This window comes from Labrus mixtus, chromosome 3, assembly GCF_963584025.1.
Source record: "Labrus mixtus chromosome 3, fLabMix1.1, whole genome shotgun sequence".
NCBI lineage: Eukaryota > Metazoa > Chordata > Actinopteri > Labriformes > Labridae > Labrus > Labrus mixtus.
In genome coordinates, this window is record NC_083614.1 from 17105237 (window position 1) to 17118029 (window position 12793).

A 12793-nucleotide genomic window follows, 5' to 3' on the forward strand; every position below is an offset into this window, starting at 1 on the left:
GCTGACGGCTAGGCTGCTATCATCCCCTATTCCTGCTCGTCCTGAGAAAACTCTATAAACAGTAAGTTAACATTTAACTTTTCTACAACACAGTTAAAACAAATTATATTCAACCCAAATATTTAATTAAAGTCTTAAAACTACACTTTGTTAAATATACAACTATGGTTATTAGTTATTTGTCAGAGAAGTTAGACTTTGTCAGTGTTAGCAGAGCAATACATTAGTAAAGTTTTATACATAAACTATAAATAAATATGAGACATCCAGAAGAAATCAATATTACAAAGCATACAGTTCATGTTACTGTTCTGACAAAAAGAGGAATGTCTGTGTCTTATATTTACTGATGTCAACAGTGATGTGGGTGAACATGACATTTGAAAAATAATTATTTAGTATTTATTATGAGACATTTGTTTTCTATAAAACCCCGTGAAGTCATGGAGTCTGTGGACAGTGTCAGCTTCACACCAAAAACTTTAAGTATTAGAAATAATAGTGTTTAAGACTGGCGTCTATTATTATGAGTTGCAGCTACCGTGTTCAATATTATTCCTGCAGATGTGGCTAATAACAAAAAAACACCCTGAGCTGTCACATGTAGTTAACTGTACATTTTGTCTTGTCTGAGGCATTAATTGAACACCTTTGTATTTCTCCTATAGACACAGTGTGGATTATTGGTGACTTGTCCGTCGAGGTGCCCAGAGAGCTGCAGAGACAGAGGAAGAAACCTGAGCCTCAACAACATCTGTATTTGTTGGTTCTTCTGGGGTGGACTTCGGTTGCTTCTCTTCAACAGCTCGCTGCGAGGGAGGTCTCCCCCGGATGGCCTGAGTGATGTCACCCACAGGCTGAGAGCTGAGGCTGAGGCGGGTTTTAAGCCTCTTGACAAACCGTTACACCACACCCGCCTGTCGATCACGTCAGCTACACGCCTTATTGTGAATAACTCTTATCCTTCATCAAATCAAACGACCCCCGTACAGTGTGTGTCGATCGAGACATGAGCTAATCAGACCTATTTGTTTGTTTTGTACCAAGCTGTAAACATGTTAATCTCTGCTGTAAAAACAGACTTTTTGAATGTGGTTTTTCAGATTAAATAAATATTTCTATATAAATGCACTCCTTTATGTCTACTTATGAGTATACATTTCAGATTTGAAATGACAAGACTAAAATGTGCATTAATGCTCAACTCAATAGCTTAGGGAAGGAAGTCTACTTTTACACAACTTTTTATTCTTTTGACATTTTTTTTTACCAAATACTAATGTAGTTCAAAATATGCCCTTAAACACAGCCCCATTCTTAAATCAAGATACATGGAGAGTAAATAAGATCAATAACTTGTGAATAAAAACACTGTTAAAAATGATTTAGAAATGTAGTCTTCCAAGATCAATATCATATAATATCAACTTCTCCCATCTAAACTGGACAAAGGGTTTTAAAATGGGAAGAAAATGGTTTGATTGCAAGTTGTTTGGAGGAGATCTATTTTTATTTGAACAGCATGAATACAGTCTTTCAAGGTGCAAACCCTCCTCCTCCTCCTGAAGCCTGTGGAGCTCCTTCATGTACTGCTGTCTTATCTGCTGGCCATCTTCTCTCACCAGAACTTCGACTGTTGAAAAGTCATTCTGAAGAAGCTCGAGCATGTGACATGGATCCAGGAGAACATGGACTTTTAGTGCGGGGTCTTCAGGATGGCAAAGAAAGAGAGAACATAGCAGTTATTCATTAAATCATTTTTTTTTTGTTCTCATCTATTTTTCTGTATTCATCTGTGTGTAAGAGCACATTTATAAATTCAACAGTGTACTACCCAGACAACAAAGGTACAGTATTCAGGTAATCAACATCTATTCACAGTTAAGAAGATAAACCTTATTGTATTCATGCTGTTTTCAGCTCTCTCACTCACTTGCACAATGATATTCCACATCAAATTGCCTCAGATTTTGGAGGAAAAGATTAAGCAGTTTATCGTGGATAGTACTTCATCTTAACATGAAACAAATATAACCTGAATTATTTAAATCATTAACAGGTCCCAACTCTCTGTGCTTCAGTACAGAACATACAGTAACTCATTTATTATTAACATGAGCTCAGTACATGGCTGTATTCTTCAAACTATTTCTTGTGCTTTATATCTTATTTTCATTCCATATGTTATTTATATTTTATATTTCTACTGCTATATTCTTTGTAAGAGCATCTGTAATGATTAAGAACTATATTAATAACCAGATTAAATTTACCTGAACTCATAGAAAGTGATTTTTTTTAAATTTGGTAACAGTTTGCACAAATCTTAAGACACTACATCAACCATGTAACTTTAATGTCATCCTCTATAACCTACACAGCATATGAGGTTCAGTTGAGTTAAGTGTATGTTACTGACGGATAATTACTACACAAAGTTTGTTTTTTAATGTCGACATTTACGTGGAGTATAACATTCATCAAGTCAGATAACCACCGAGGTGAACCTTTAGTTTTTAACATCACACAAACGCATTATTTTCAACATCTTAACAACAAACATTTCTAAACCATTGACTGTAAATGATGGACTACACTGAGTACAGTTAGCCGACTGGTTTACAAGCTAACGCTAAACAAGCTAGGTCCGTAAATATAAACACCGACACATGAGTATACAGTAAATATAACACTACTATATCACTTTAAAAAAACTGAAGCATCAACTTGTTGGATGGTCTGTTAACCGCACAGCAAGCCATGTATGTTGTCAGATATGTGTTAAACAAACTCTCCAAATGAAGTAAAAAAGAGGAGAAATCAGACGGATCAAGCTGTTAGCCTCCTGACCTGACAGACAGATGCAGCGCGCAGAGCTGTCAATCAAATCTGCCACAACCCTTATATGGGCATAGTCGTTTTCCTTAATAGAATAAAATCCGACAAAGTAAAAAAAAAAACTCTAATTAATCATCTGTTACATAATCACATATTTATCAATTTCCATTGTTTTGAAAATAACATCTCTCTAATATCAAATTATATTTCAGTTTTTTGATAATCGCTTTTTTATCTTGTTGATCTTGTTTTACCTTTGTGCTTTAGGTTGGCATGCATGAGCCTCCATTCAGGGTTATTGCCCAAGAGGTTATTGAACTGGAATCAGTTCTATCGTGCCTCTCATTTTTAACAAAACAAAATCACGATTTTGTTTCGTGACAAAAAAAACCTCGAAATTTGTTATTTTATGTTAAGACTTCCCATTGTTATTTAGTCATAAACTATAAATAAACATTAACCAAAATACGTTTATTAGAACGAATCTGCTGCTCTCAAATTAAGCCTGCGCTTCTTTTTGAAAGAACAACTTTATTGACAAACCTCTGGTGCACAGAGATCAAGCAGGCTTGTCCTTCAGTGGAGCTGTCTCCTAAGTCTTCCTTCAATCGCATTTTTTTTTTTGGTGTACTTGAAACAACAGAACCCAAGGGGAAATTAATTGGCTGTGGAAAATGGCAGCAAAGATTTTGCCTGTCGTGAAGTGAGTATCTTTTATTTCAGCCATGATAACCCTGAAGTTAATGCTGTTGTAAGTGCTAGCTGCTCGATTAGCTAGTTAGCTTACTGACGCTAACTACGAGAGCTAATAGTCTACTTGGTTTTCTACACAACTCTTTTCTTCGCAAAAATGAATACTCTCAAGTAAATGAAACATAACGCGTTGTTTCCAGTCCATTTAAATGATGTGATACGGGATACAGGGCAGTCGATCCCAGTTGAAAGCTTGACTCTCTGTGTTGTTCACTTTCAGACTAGCCACCAAGGTGAGCATCGCAGGAGGAGCCCTGTACGTCGTCTATGACTCTGGTCTGTTGGGGAGCAGTGTGCAGGGCTCAGAGGCTTTGGGGAAGGCTAAGGCTGCAGTACCCCCCGCCATAGAGGAATGGATGAAGTACTTTGGCCTGCAGGTACAGATGGGATGCACTTTTAATGCACAGTGCTTCATTTGTGCACCATGGTGCAAGACAAGGGAGGAAAATATGTCAGGCAAACACCGTATACACCTTTTGTTATAATAAATGTTGACGTCACTAATTATGGTGATTTTTATGATTGAAAGAAAAAAAAAAGATGAATTAGTTTAATTATATTGGTATCCCATCATCTCTTGTCTTTTGTACCATTCTCTATGAGATTATAAAACACTATTTGTGCATTACAGCAGCTCCAGAAAACAGGGGACAGAAATATAATTATTAAAAATAAAAATAGAAGTTAAAATCAAATCAAACATATTTACATCAGTTAAATAAAAAAAAATACAATAATATATAATTACACAGTAACTACACAGGAAAGGGTCACTATCATACAATGGGATGATCATTGTAATTATAGTAAAACAATGAAGTGCGTCCAGCATCTCCACACTGGCCATTTAGTTGTTTATAAAGTAAAAACATTTAACAATAGTATCATCCAGCCGTTAAGTATTTCCTACTGAAGTCCCATGGATCCACTACACAAGTTGAAATGTTACACAATGTATTTGTTAAACCAACCATTTTTTATACAGAATGTAATCTGAGCACAGATAACTTTTTGTGTGTATGTATTCAGCTTTCTTCAGATCATTTGACCAGTTGTGGTGTTTCAGAAAAAAGAAAAACACATTTACATTTTAAACACAGTATTAAAGAAGTCAAGAGTGATAAGACAATGTTGCATCTTTCACATTTCACCTGTTAGGAAGTGTCGCACCTTTAATTTTAATTTAGTGAAATGTAAAAAAAAAAAAAAAAGAATAATGAATCTTACTTTTCTGTCCCAAACTAATGGACCCCTCCCACCCCTTTTCTCAGGCTCAGCTTCCTACCATGCCTAAGATTGAATTCACCCCGGTTGAGGGGTGGAACTCCGGTAAGAGCTGCAAGAAATGCTTCTCTTCTTTTTTCAATTTAGGTCATACGTTCTTTGAGTGTGCCCAGACTTTAAATTGTAGTGACGATGAAGTGATATGTTGAGCATGTCAATGTTATCATTCTTCAGACGATTATCTCTTGGATTAACTCCTTTCCATGTACTGTACATATTATTAAACCCAAACATGTTTTTTTGTTATTATTTCAGGAGTGCGGTGGACTATTTCAAGTCTTTCAGAGGCTCCAACAAAAGCAAATGAATACACAAATCAGGGATTGCAATACATCAAAGATCTCGTCAAATGAACAAAAATTCTTTGGACAACCTGACATCTTTCAATCTTTTTGAGTTTTGCACTTGACAAATATTACTTCTTCAAAAGTTGTTAAATCTGGCTTCAAGGAGCCTAGTCTTTTGAAATGGTACTGTGGTTCTTTAAATGAAAGTGGCATTCATCAGGAGTTGTGTTGTACATAAAGCTGAAATGCTAAATGCATTTTTGGAAAAGTTGTTTCATTTTGTGTTAAATACCAAATTTATTTTTCAATTTTAATCACTGACTGATGAATCATATTTTATTTCCCTTTTCTCAAACCACTCTGGGGTCATGAAGAGAATATCTCTTGTATATATGCAATCTCTCCATTTGTGATTTAATAATACATCCATCTTCAAACACATCCAGTCTGACGTGTGATTTGTTGAGACATGATATTAACCAGATGTTGATTATGCAATCAAAGAACAAGACCAAACAAATGTGCAAAAATCTTTATTTCTCATGACAGAATAATGACACCAGTGGCTCGTTGATGTCGCTACAACTTCCCGACAGGAGGTGATCAAAAAGAATGAAGAGCACATACAGTCATTTGAAACTCCACGTTACACGACATTGAAACACTCCACAGCACCATTACTGGTGATGAAAAGTTCAAACCTTTTTTTTTTTTTTTTTTTTTTTTTTTTTTTAAATATGGGTTTAATAAAGAGCACTGATTCTGCCACACAGTCACTTTTCCTATTGTCAAAATGAAGCTTTTAAAATCTCCAGGCACTCTGTTCAGAGGACACATGCAGAGTTTTGACAGATTCAAATGAAGAGCCTTTTGATCCACTAGTCTACGGACTGATACACCGAATGACCTGAAGAAGGCTGAAAAGGCCAAAAAAAACCAATTCAGCTAAAAGTACATGTTGGCAAAGTTGGGGATGAAATCAGTACTAGAAGCATACATGTGTTTGCAAGACAAAGTAATGAAGACTAGAACCAGAGTGAGCTAGATACTGTAAACAAAGAAGTTTGTCAGTTTATTATAACTTTAAATATTCAGTTCATAATTCATATATATATGAATAACCCTTCCACTAAAAGCTGGTGGTGCTTTCAAGAGATATTTATGAGTAGTCACAACAGGCAACAATACATGGCATTATACACAAGTTGTACATATTAAATAGTGTGTGTTTTTTTACTTTCTATATGTGTGTTTTACATGGTATTCATTCTGCCACATTTTCTTTTGAAGACAAAAAGCATTGGGGAAACTATGTAGTGTACCGTCATTTTTAATATGTAAACGTTAAAAATAAAGTGCACCAATCATAATGAGAGTTATACTTAAAGATCATTAGCATACCGCGGTAAGGGGAACACATCACTAATACATACTGATGGTGGAAAAACCTATCTTCAAGCCGACATTTTCACCTCCTCTGAATGAAAACCAAACAGCAGCCTTCATATTACAATAACTCATGAAGTGCGTAGCCATTCAGAGATACAGTATGTACAGTATTGCCACATGGGAAGCCAGAAGGCACTTCATGATATGTGTGGGGTCAAATTGGATATTGGAATTTAGCAAAGTGCATCATCATCACCAGGAAAAGAATCCGATACAATACAAGGCATGGTGCTAAGGTGCAGGAGTACATTTCCCCATGAGAATAGATCTTCTCAAACTTACTTTGACAATATGCTTGGATAAATACACTACACATATTCATTCTGTCCATTTATTTCAATACATGCCTCAGTAGAAGGCAAGACGCGTTTATATCATACTGATTCTTCACATGTACAGGCGTTTTAAAAATTTTTTTTTCTAAAGGGGGTTTGGCCTTTTGTCTTTACTAACAGTGAAAATGGAGCGTTTAGAAAGTCTGTTTTTAAACTCGTAATTTCACTGAAAACACAGAAGAAGACCGCTCGCACACTGCAGTAATCAAACACTCCAGAATGTTTATTTCACTACGGTAGTGACGGTTTGAGCAAAGCTGCTCTTCATCAGACTAAAGTTGCATTGTACAGCGCCATCTTAAATGTATCCCCAAATAGTTCTAGTTTTAGGAGAAGATTATTGATATCTCCTGTTTGATTCATTAACTGAAAAATGGTAAGCAACATGGCTCTTACAGTCAGGGTTTCTTATTGTACTCCTGTGTTCTGATATTCTAAAAGATTTATTTTCAATATACACATTAAATACCATGTCACCTAGGGGTCTAAACAAAGAAACGGACATCCGTCCTTTTTGGTTAAACTTTGGTTTTGTCTTTATGAGGGTCATAAATGTGGTGCAAATGTGGTCAAGCACTTATCGATCTTTGTCCCAGTATCTCTGCCTGTATATAGTAGACCAGTTATAGGACATATAGAGGGGCCTCTTCACATACTTTATGTTATTTACATTTAACTCTTCTTGAGTGTGTTTTCTCTTTGTACATATTATACCAATAGGTGTAAATAGGTGTTGTATATATTGGATTCTCTGCTCTCGATTTTGTGCTGTAATGGAATCTAAGTGTTTCCACGGTGCAATACTTTTCACTCGCATATCTTTATTAGTGGGTACACATTTTTTGGGGGATTTTTTCTGTGATTTATTGGACATTGATCATGTGATAGCTCATGTGACTGTGTGAATGTGTATTTAAAATGGCACTGTACAATGTAACGTAGAAAGTAGAAATACCCGTACCCCATGTACACGTTATTTAGGCCTTACTAGTTAGTACATTTATCTTTAACGAGATGTCTTTAGAGCTTCTTTTTTTTTGGGGGGGGGGGGGGGGGAGGAGAGAGAGGTCATACTTGGATTTTATTAGGATAAATACTTTAAGGAACCAGCAATGCAATTGCAGTAACAACTGCAACTTGCAGCTGTTGGGAAGTGCAATCTTGGACTGTCCTTAGTAAAAAGTAAAGCAGCAACAATTAAAACAAGTGAGGCCCTCTCCAGGAAAAAGCCAAGCAAAGCGGTGCTACAGTTCTGCTGTGCCTATGAAAAGCAGATTGCACTTTCTTCTGAACAATAAAGCATATTAAAGGAGCAATATGTAACTCTGACACATAGAGTTTCAAATGTGTTCTCCACTCCAAATCCAAAACATCGAAGAGAGCCGTCTCCCCACACCCCCTCTCCCCTAGAGCCGCGGAAACTGAAGCTTCAGTGTTTAGCCAGCTCTGCGTCGGCCTTGAAACCTTTTTGCGTGCTAACCTCTCTCCATTTTTCAAAAGCATCTCAAACATTTATCCTAATTGTGCCACGTTTCTGTTTGTGGAGCTTGTTAGAAAAATGCTGAGGCTTGGGACCGGCTTCCATCGCTGCAACACCCGTTGGTTTGCCGCGATAACTGGTCTCATGTCTGGCAAACCGAGGAGCGTCCAAAACAGGTGTGTGGGGGTGCCTTAGAACCGCCTACCTGCTCTGGTTAAAACAAATTCAGACCACTCCAGACCAGATATGAAAATTATGAAGGAGGACATACTGGCTGCTGCATTGTTGTCAGAGAGGCCAGCACTTCAACATAGCATGTCTCCTTAATGCCTGATGATTAAATATTGCTCCTTTAACTTAGAAACCCGGGCTTGCTTTTGAATAATAAGATTATAACAATGACTGGGAGTAGAAGCACACGGATGGACGGCTGGAGAGTGACATGAATTGTCCACTATCTCTAGGTGGTTTTGACCAGGTCATAGACGTGGATATGAAAGTCATCATCGTATTTGATATAGTAGACAGAGGGCTTGGCTGGGACCTGGTAGATCACCAGGCCTGTTCTCTTAACACCCTTGTCGGTAACATACTCTACTTGTTTTCCCACCAGGCTCTCCGTCTCTTCTCCTGGCTTCCTGTCAGCAGGCAACAGGTGCTTGTTCTCTGAGGAGTGAAAAAGAACATTACAATAACGTTAGAATTAGATAAGGTATTTTTTCAGTGCTCAAAAGGATTCTGCACATAAAGCTTTAACGTACAAAATAACAAATGATCTGAATTTTTTCCATTCATGATCCTCCATGATGCCTCGATTTTTCTTAGATTTCTAAAGATCTGAATGTGACCTAATTCATTGATGTGAATATTTTAATTATTATTATTATATTATTATATAATTTATATTATTATTATCCGCATAACATTTAATTATTCTTTAATTTAAAGCTGCAACTTATACTTCTTTAATAATGACCGTTACTTCAGAAAGAGTTCAGTTCAGTACAGAGTATGTTTGAACCACTGATTAGAGTCTTGACTCTAATTTCTTTTTTGAAACATGGCTGTTTTTTTCAACAACCACACAAATGTTATGTCCTCAGGAAATCCTTGTAGGCCCTGATTTTACTCCAGCTTTCATTTAGGAGAACATTTCTCTTGACGGCATACACTACCGCACTTTAAAATCTTCTGCCACATGAGCTCGATTTAAAACAAGCTGAAAGGACTACTCTTCATTTTTGAACGGTCTTTCATGCTTTTTTTTTACGATGGATGTTATCTTTTATGAACCCATTACACCAAATGTCACAGAATGAAACGCTTTACAACTGAGCGGAGCAACAGTTGAATGTAAGAGATGTAAGAAATCAGCAAGAATAGGTCAAAGAAAAGTTGAAACTTTAACTGGATCACAGAATATGTGCTGAACACACTGTAGACAAACCATCAACAATATTTAGAGGCCAGTAGCAGAATATTTGTGGTTTAATAATTATCAAGGGTTACCTCCACTTTTAGACGGTGTAGTTATAGTGTTTCATATTTTAAAAAGCCCTCATTGAAGAAAAGAATAAACGTTCTTACATTCAAATTAAATGGAGACTTTATAACAAATGTATCTCTCCACCTATCTGTTTCAATGGCTGTAATCAGTGCTTGTTATAAATGACGGACTTTAGCATAATGAAGATTTGTGGGGAATCCAGACTCCCACAGGCCATGACTCATGGTGAAGTCACATGGTATGCATGCTGAGCAAAATGAAATGATCTTTGAAAAGTGGAAAACTGATTCAAGAAGCAGAGCAATTGCTCTTTACGGATTTTATCCATAATGTACCGAAACGAATAAAGATTTTGTGTGATGAATCAATCTGCCTCTTTTCATATCCAAATTACAAGTACCTGCTTCAGGCAGAATTCTGAGGTCTCCGTCAGCGTAGTCGTCCCACAGTTGGTACATATAAAGAACGGGGTCCTTTTCATAAGTGATATAATACCAGTTGGTCATTATTGGCGCCCTGGAGAGGACCATGCCTCTCCACTCATTCTTCTCTCCATCCTCTTTTTCAAACAGATGCTCCACAGCTTTTCCCACCAGCTCCTCCGCCCCAGGAGGAATCTTTATCTTGTTGTTTACTGTGGAGACAAAGCTGCGATCAATAATGGCGATCTGTAATGTTGCAAAGTCAGCATAAAACATCTGATATGAGAAGCAGGGTGAAAAAAATACTCAAACCAGCTCACCAACTTTTTCTGTCAGAACTTGTAGGTTCGACACCCTGTCATCCTTGAACAACTCGATGCCGTAGACGCAGTCAAAGCCGTCATACTTCACCATGAAGAGAGAGGGGTTCACACTAAGTCTGTCCAGTACGGTTCCCTTCCATTTACTCTGGTTTCCCTTCTCACGCCAGTTGTGCTGGATGCGAACTCCCAGAATGCTGTTGGGCTCCGGGGTCAATGTGTCACTCAGCTCCCCGCTACTCCGCTTTCTGGTAAATGAAGAAGAATATTCAGGTGTAAGGGTCTTAAGTTACGGTCTAAAATAAGGTGTGAAGCATTGCAATATAAAAGGCTTCATGATATCAGGCTTTCATATCAGTTACAGTGTATCTTCTCAGTGTTTGATCACATAATATTTGTAATTAAGACTTTTTTTTTTTTAAAGTTAGTGTTTGTTAAACTGAGGTCACTCCAAATAGCCTTTGTTTGTCATGAGACATTGACACAAATGTGTCCCTCTTTTACACGCATCTTATCATTTAAAGTTAACTGAAGTATCAACTTATGTTATTATTTCAAGTCCAAAAATAAACTTGTGATTTCTTCCAGAAGTTTAAACCAATAACAGTCAATTTCCATGTAGCTGTGACAATATGTGTTACTTCTACAATACACTCCAACAGCACCACTACTGGTGTCATAAAGTTGCATATACAGTAGCTTCGTTTCTACATACCTGCCCCTTTTCTTGGACATGCCTCAAGAAACACAACCGCTACTGATTAAGAGAAAGAAAGGGACATTTTTAGATATAATGTGAGTGAAAAGGACAGCTGGCAAACTTCACATGTACTGTATCCTACTGCATGAGGAAGGCCTCTACTTGAGCTGAGAGGCTGGCCTGTTCTTAGAGACCCGTGACAGGCTGCAGCCTGCTCAGCAGAGACTGACAACTCCAACAGCCAATAGATTTGTATGATGAAATAACTTCCTGGGCATTTACTTTTAACTACACCAGCCATTGAGGTCACTAATGCCAGACTATCAATTTGTGTTGATATGAAATGATAATGAAAGCACACATCTCGCCTCAGTGTATGGGTACGCATCTAACATGTAATCTTGTTAACACTACTTGAAGGGAGCCTCTCTGTAAAGTATGTCACGTTATATTTCTGTAAAAGAAAAATAATAATGATCATTTTCACACTCGAAACAGAATAGGATCAGGGCAGCCATATGAAACACGTTGGAAGTCATGCCATATGTCACCTGTCCTGGACTGATTCCAGCACACCTACACCTTACGCTGTAGGTTATCAGTAACACTCGTATTGTCCTAGCTCTGCCTCAATGCAGATGTTAACGTTACTGTCAAGAGAAGTGGAGGCGGCTAGCTACATCCGCTCGTCGGGGTTGATAATGGTGGTCAACGAACACCAGAAACAGCTGCTCGTTAACAGCCTTATTCCGCCGCTTGAAAACATTGTCATTACCTTTACGCAGTTTTCATATCAGTATTGTTCAGTTCGTCTGGCAGAGAAATGTTGCCACACACCACCCGCCTATGAGAATCTCGCGAAACCTGTGGAAAATGGGAGATGAGCAAAAAGACTCCAGCTCCCAGGGAGCCTTGGTGCGCCATGAACGCAGAGGAGGACACGGAGACGCGCGCAATGAACAGTGGTAGTTTGTGTTTTCATGATACGACGTTGGACTACAGGAGATACACAGATGTTGTTCTGCCGTATTCGGAAATAATTACGGTATTAGTCCGCAGAATGAGTTTGAAAAGTCAACCGACCACAACCATGCATGAATGATCGTAATCGGGGAAGTGAGGTCAAGCTCTTGCTTGACGCAAACTTGCCTAGTTATGACTTAAAGGCGCAGGCAGCAAAAAGAGGTGTTCAAGATACTCTGGATCTGCTGGTTTCACTCTGCTGTAGGCCTATCTGCAGGCTTATGAGCAGGGTTATCAGTTATAGGCTATGTGAAACACCTGGGCTTGGTGTTCATTATATCCTAAGTCAGGACAGCAGCCAACCTTTTTTACAGACCTCCTCTTAACACTACTGTGTCACTTTTTGTTTCATTTTCTTTTTATGTGCAGGTTTTAGTGAGAGCAGTAGGCTACTG

The 12793-nt window shown here is 37.8% G+C and overlaps 2 protein-coding genes and 1 long non-coding RNA gene across 4 annotated transcripts in view; 1 reads left to right on the forward strand and 2 right to left on the reverse strand.

Moving 5' to 3' along the window:
* micos13 (mitochondrial contact site and cristae organizing system subunit 13) overlaps window positions 1-5603 on the forward strand; it is a 31158-nt gene extending 25555 nt beyond the window's left edge. Inside the window, exons 2-5 of the mRNA XM_061033466.1 lie at window positions 3455-3541; window positions 3812-3968; window positions 4863-4920; window positions 5131-5603. Of these exons, the coding sequence (XP_060889449.1) occupies window positions 3513-3541; window positions 3812-3968; window positions 4863-4920; window positions 5131-5228 (342 nt within the window). The 5' untranslated portion in view covers window positions 3455-3512 and the 3' untranslated portion in view covers window positions 5229-5603. The remainder of the gene's footprint in view (window positions 1-3454; window positions 3542-3811; window positions 3969-4862; window positions 4921-5130) is intronic.
* Window positions 1489-2937, reverse strand: LOC132962561 (uncharacterized). The gene is made up of 2 exons (XR_009668513.1): window positions 2705-2937; window positions 1489-1708 (listed from the first exon to the last, which is right to left on the reverse strand). It is a non-coding gene; the product is annotated as an uncharacterized LOC132962561 (long non-coding RNA).
* Window positions 5604-5679: 76 nt separating the features above from the next.
* Window positions 5680-12470, reverse strand: LOC132962470 (spindlin-1-like). Of its 2 annotated transcripts, none has more exons than XM_061033453.1 (5): window positions 12151-12470; window positions 11391-11429; window positions 10676-10923; window positions 10334-10567; window positions 5680-9092 (listed from the first exon to the last, which is right to left on the reverse strand). In XM_061033453.1, exons 2-5 carry the CDS (start codon window positions 11408-11410, stop codon window positions 8887-8889), a joined length of 708 nt encoding a protein of 235 aa, XP_060889436.1. In that variant the 5' UTR covers window positions 11411-11429; window positions 12151-12470; the 3' UTR covers window positions 5680-8886. The 2 variants fall into 2 exon arrangements, with proteins under 2 accessions (XP_060889436.1, XP_060889435.1); XM_061033452.1 differs by having other exon boundaries at window positions 11391-11432; window positions 12151-12467.
* Between the last annotated feature and the right edge of the window lie 323 nt (window positions 12471-12793).

Bases quoted from the DNA above. Each gene is read 5' to 3' on its own strand.
- LOC132962470 (XM_061033453.1), bottom strand. From the start codon at position 11,410: ATGTCCAAGAAAAGGGGCAG. The intron at 10,568-10,675 runs GTGAGCTGGTTT...TTGTCTCCACAG, and splicing joins AGTTCTGACAGAAAAAGTTG to TAAACAACAAGATAAAGATT. The intron at 9,093-10,333 runs GTACTTGTAATT...TTCACTCCTCAG, and splicing joins CAGAATTCTGCCTGAAGCAG to AGAACAAGCACCTGTTGCCT.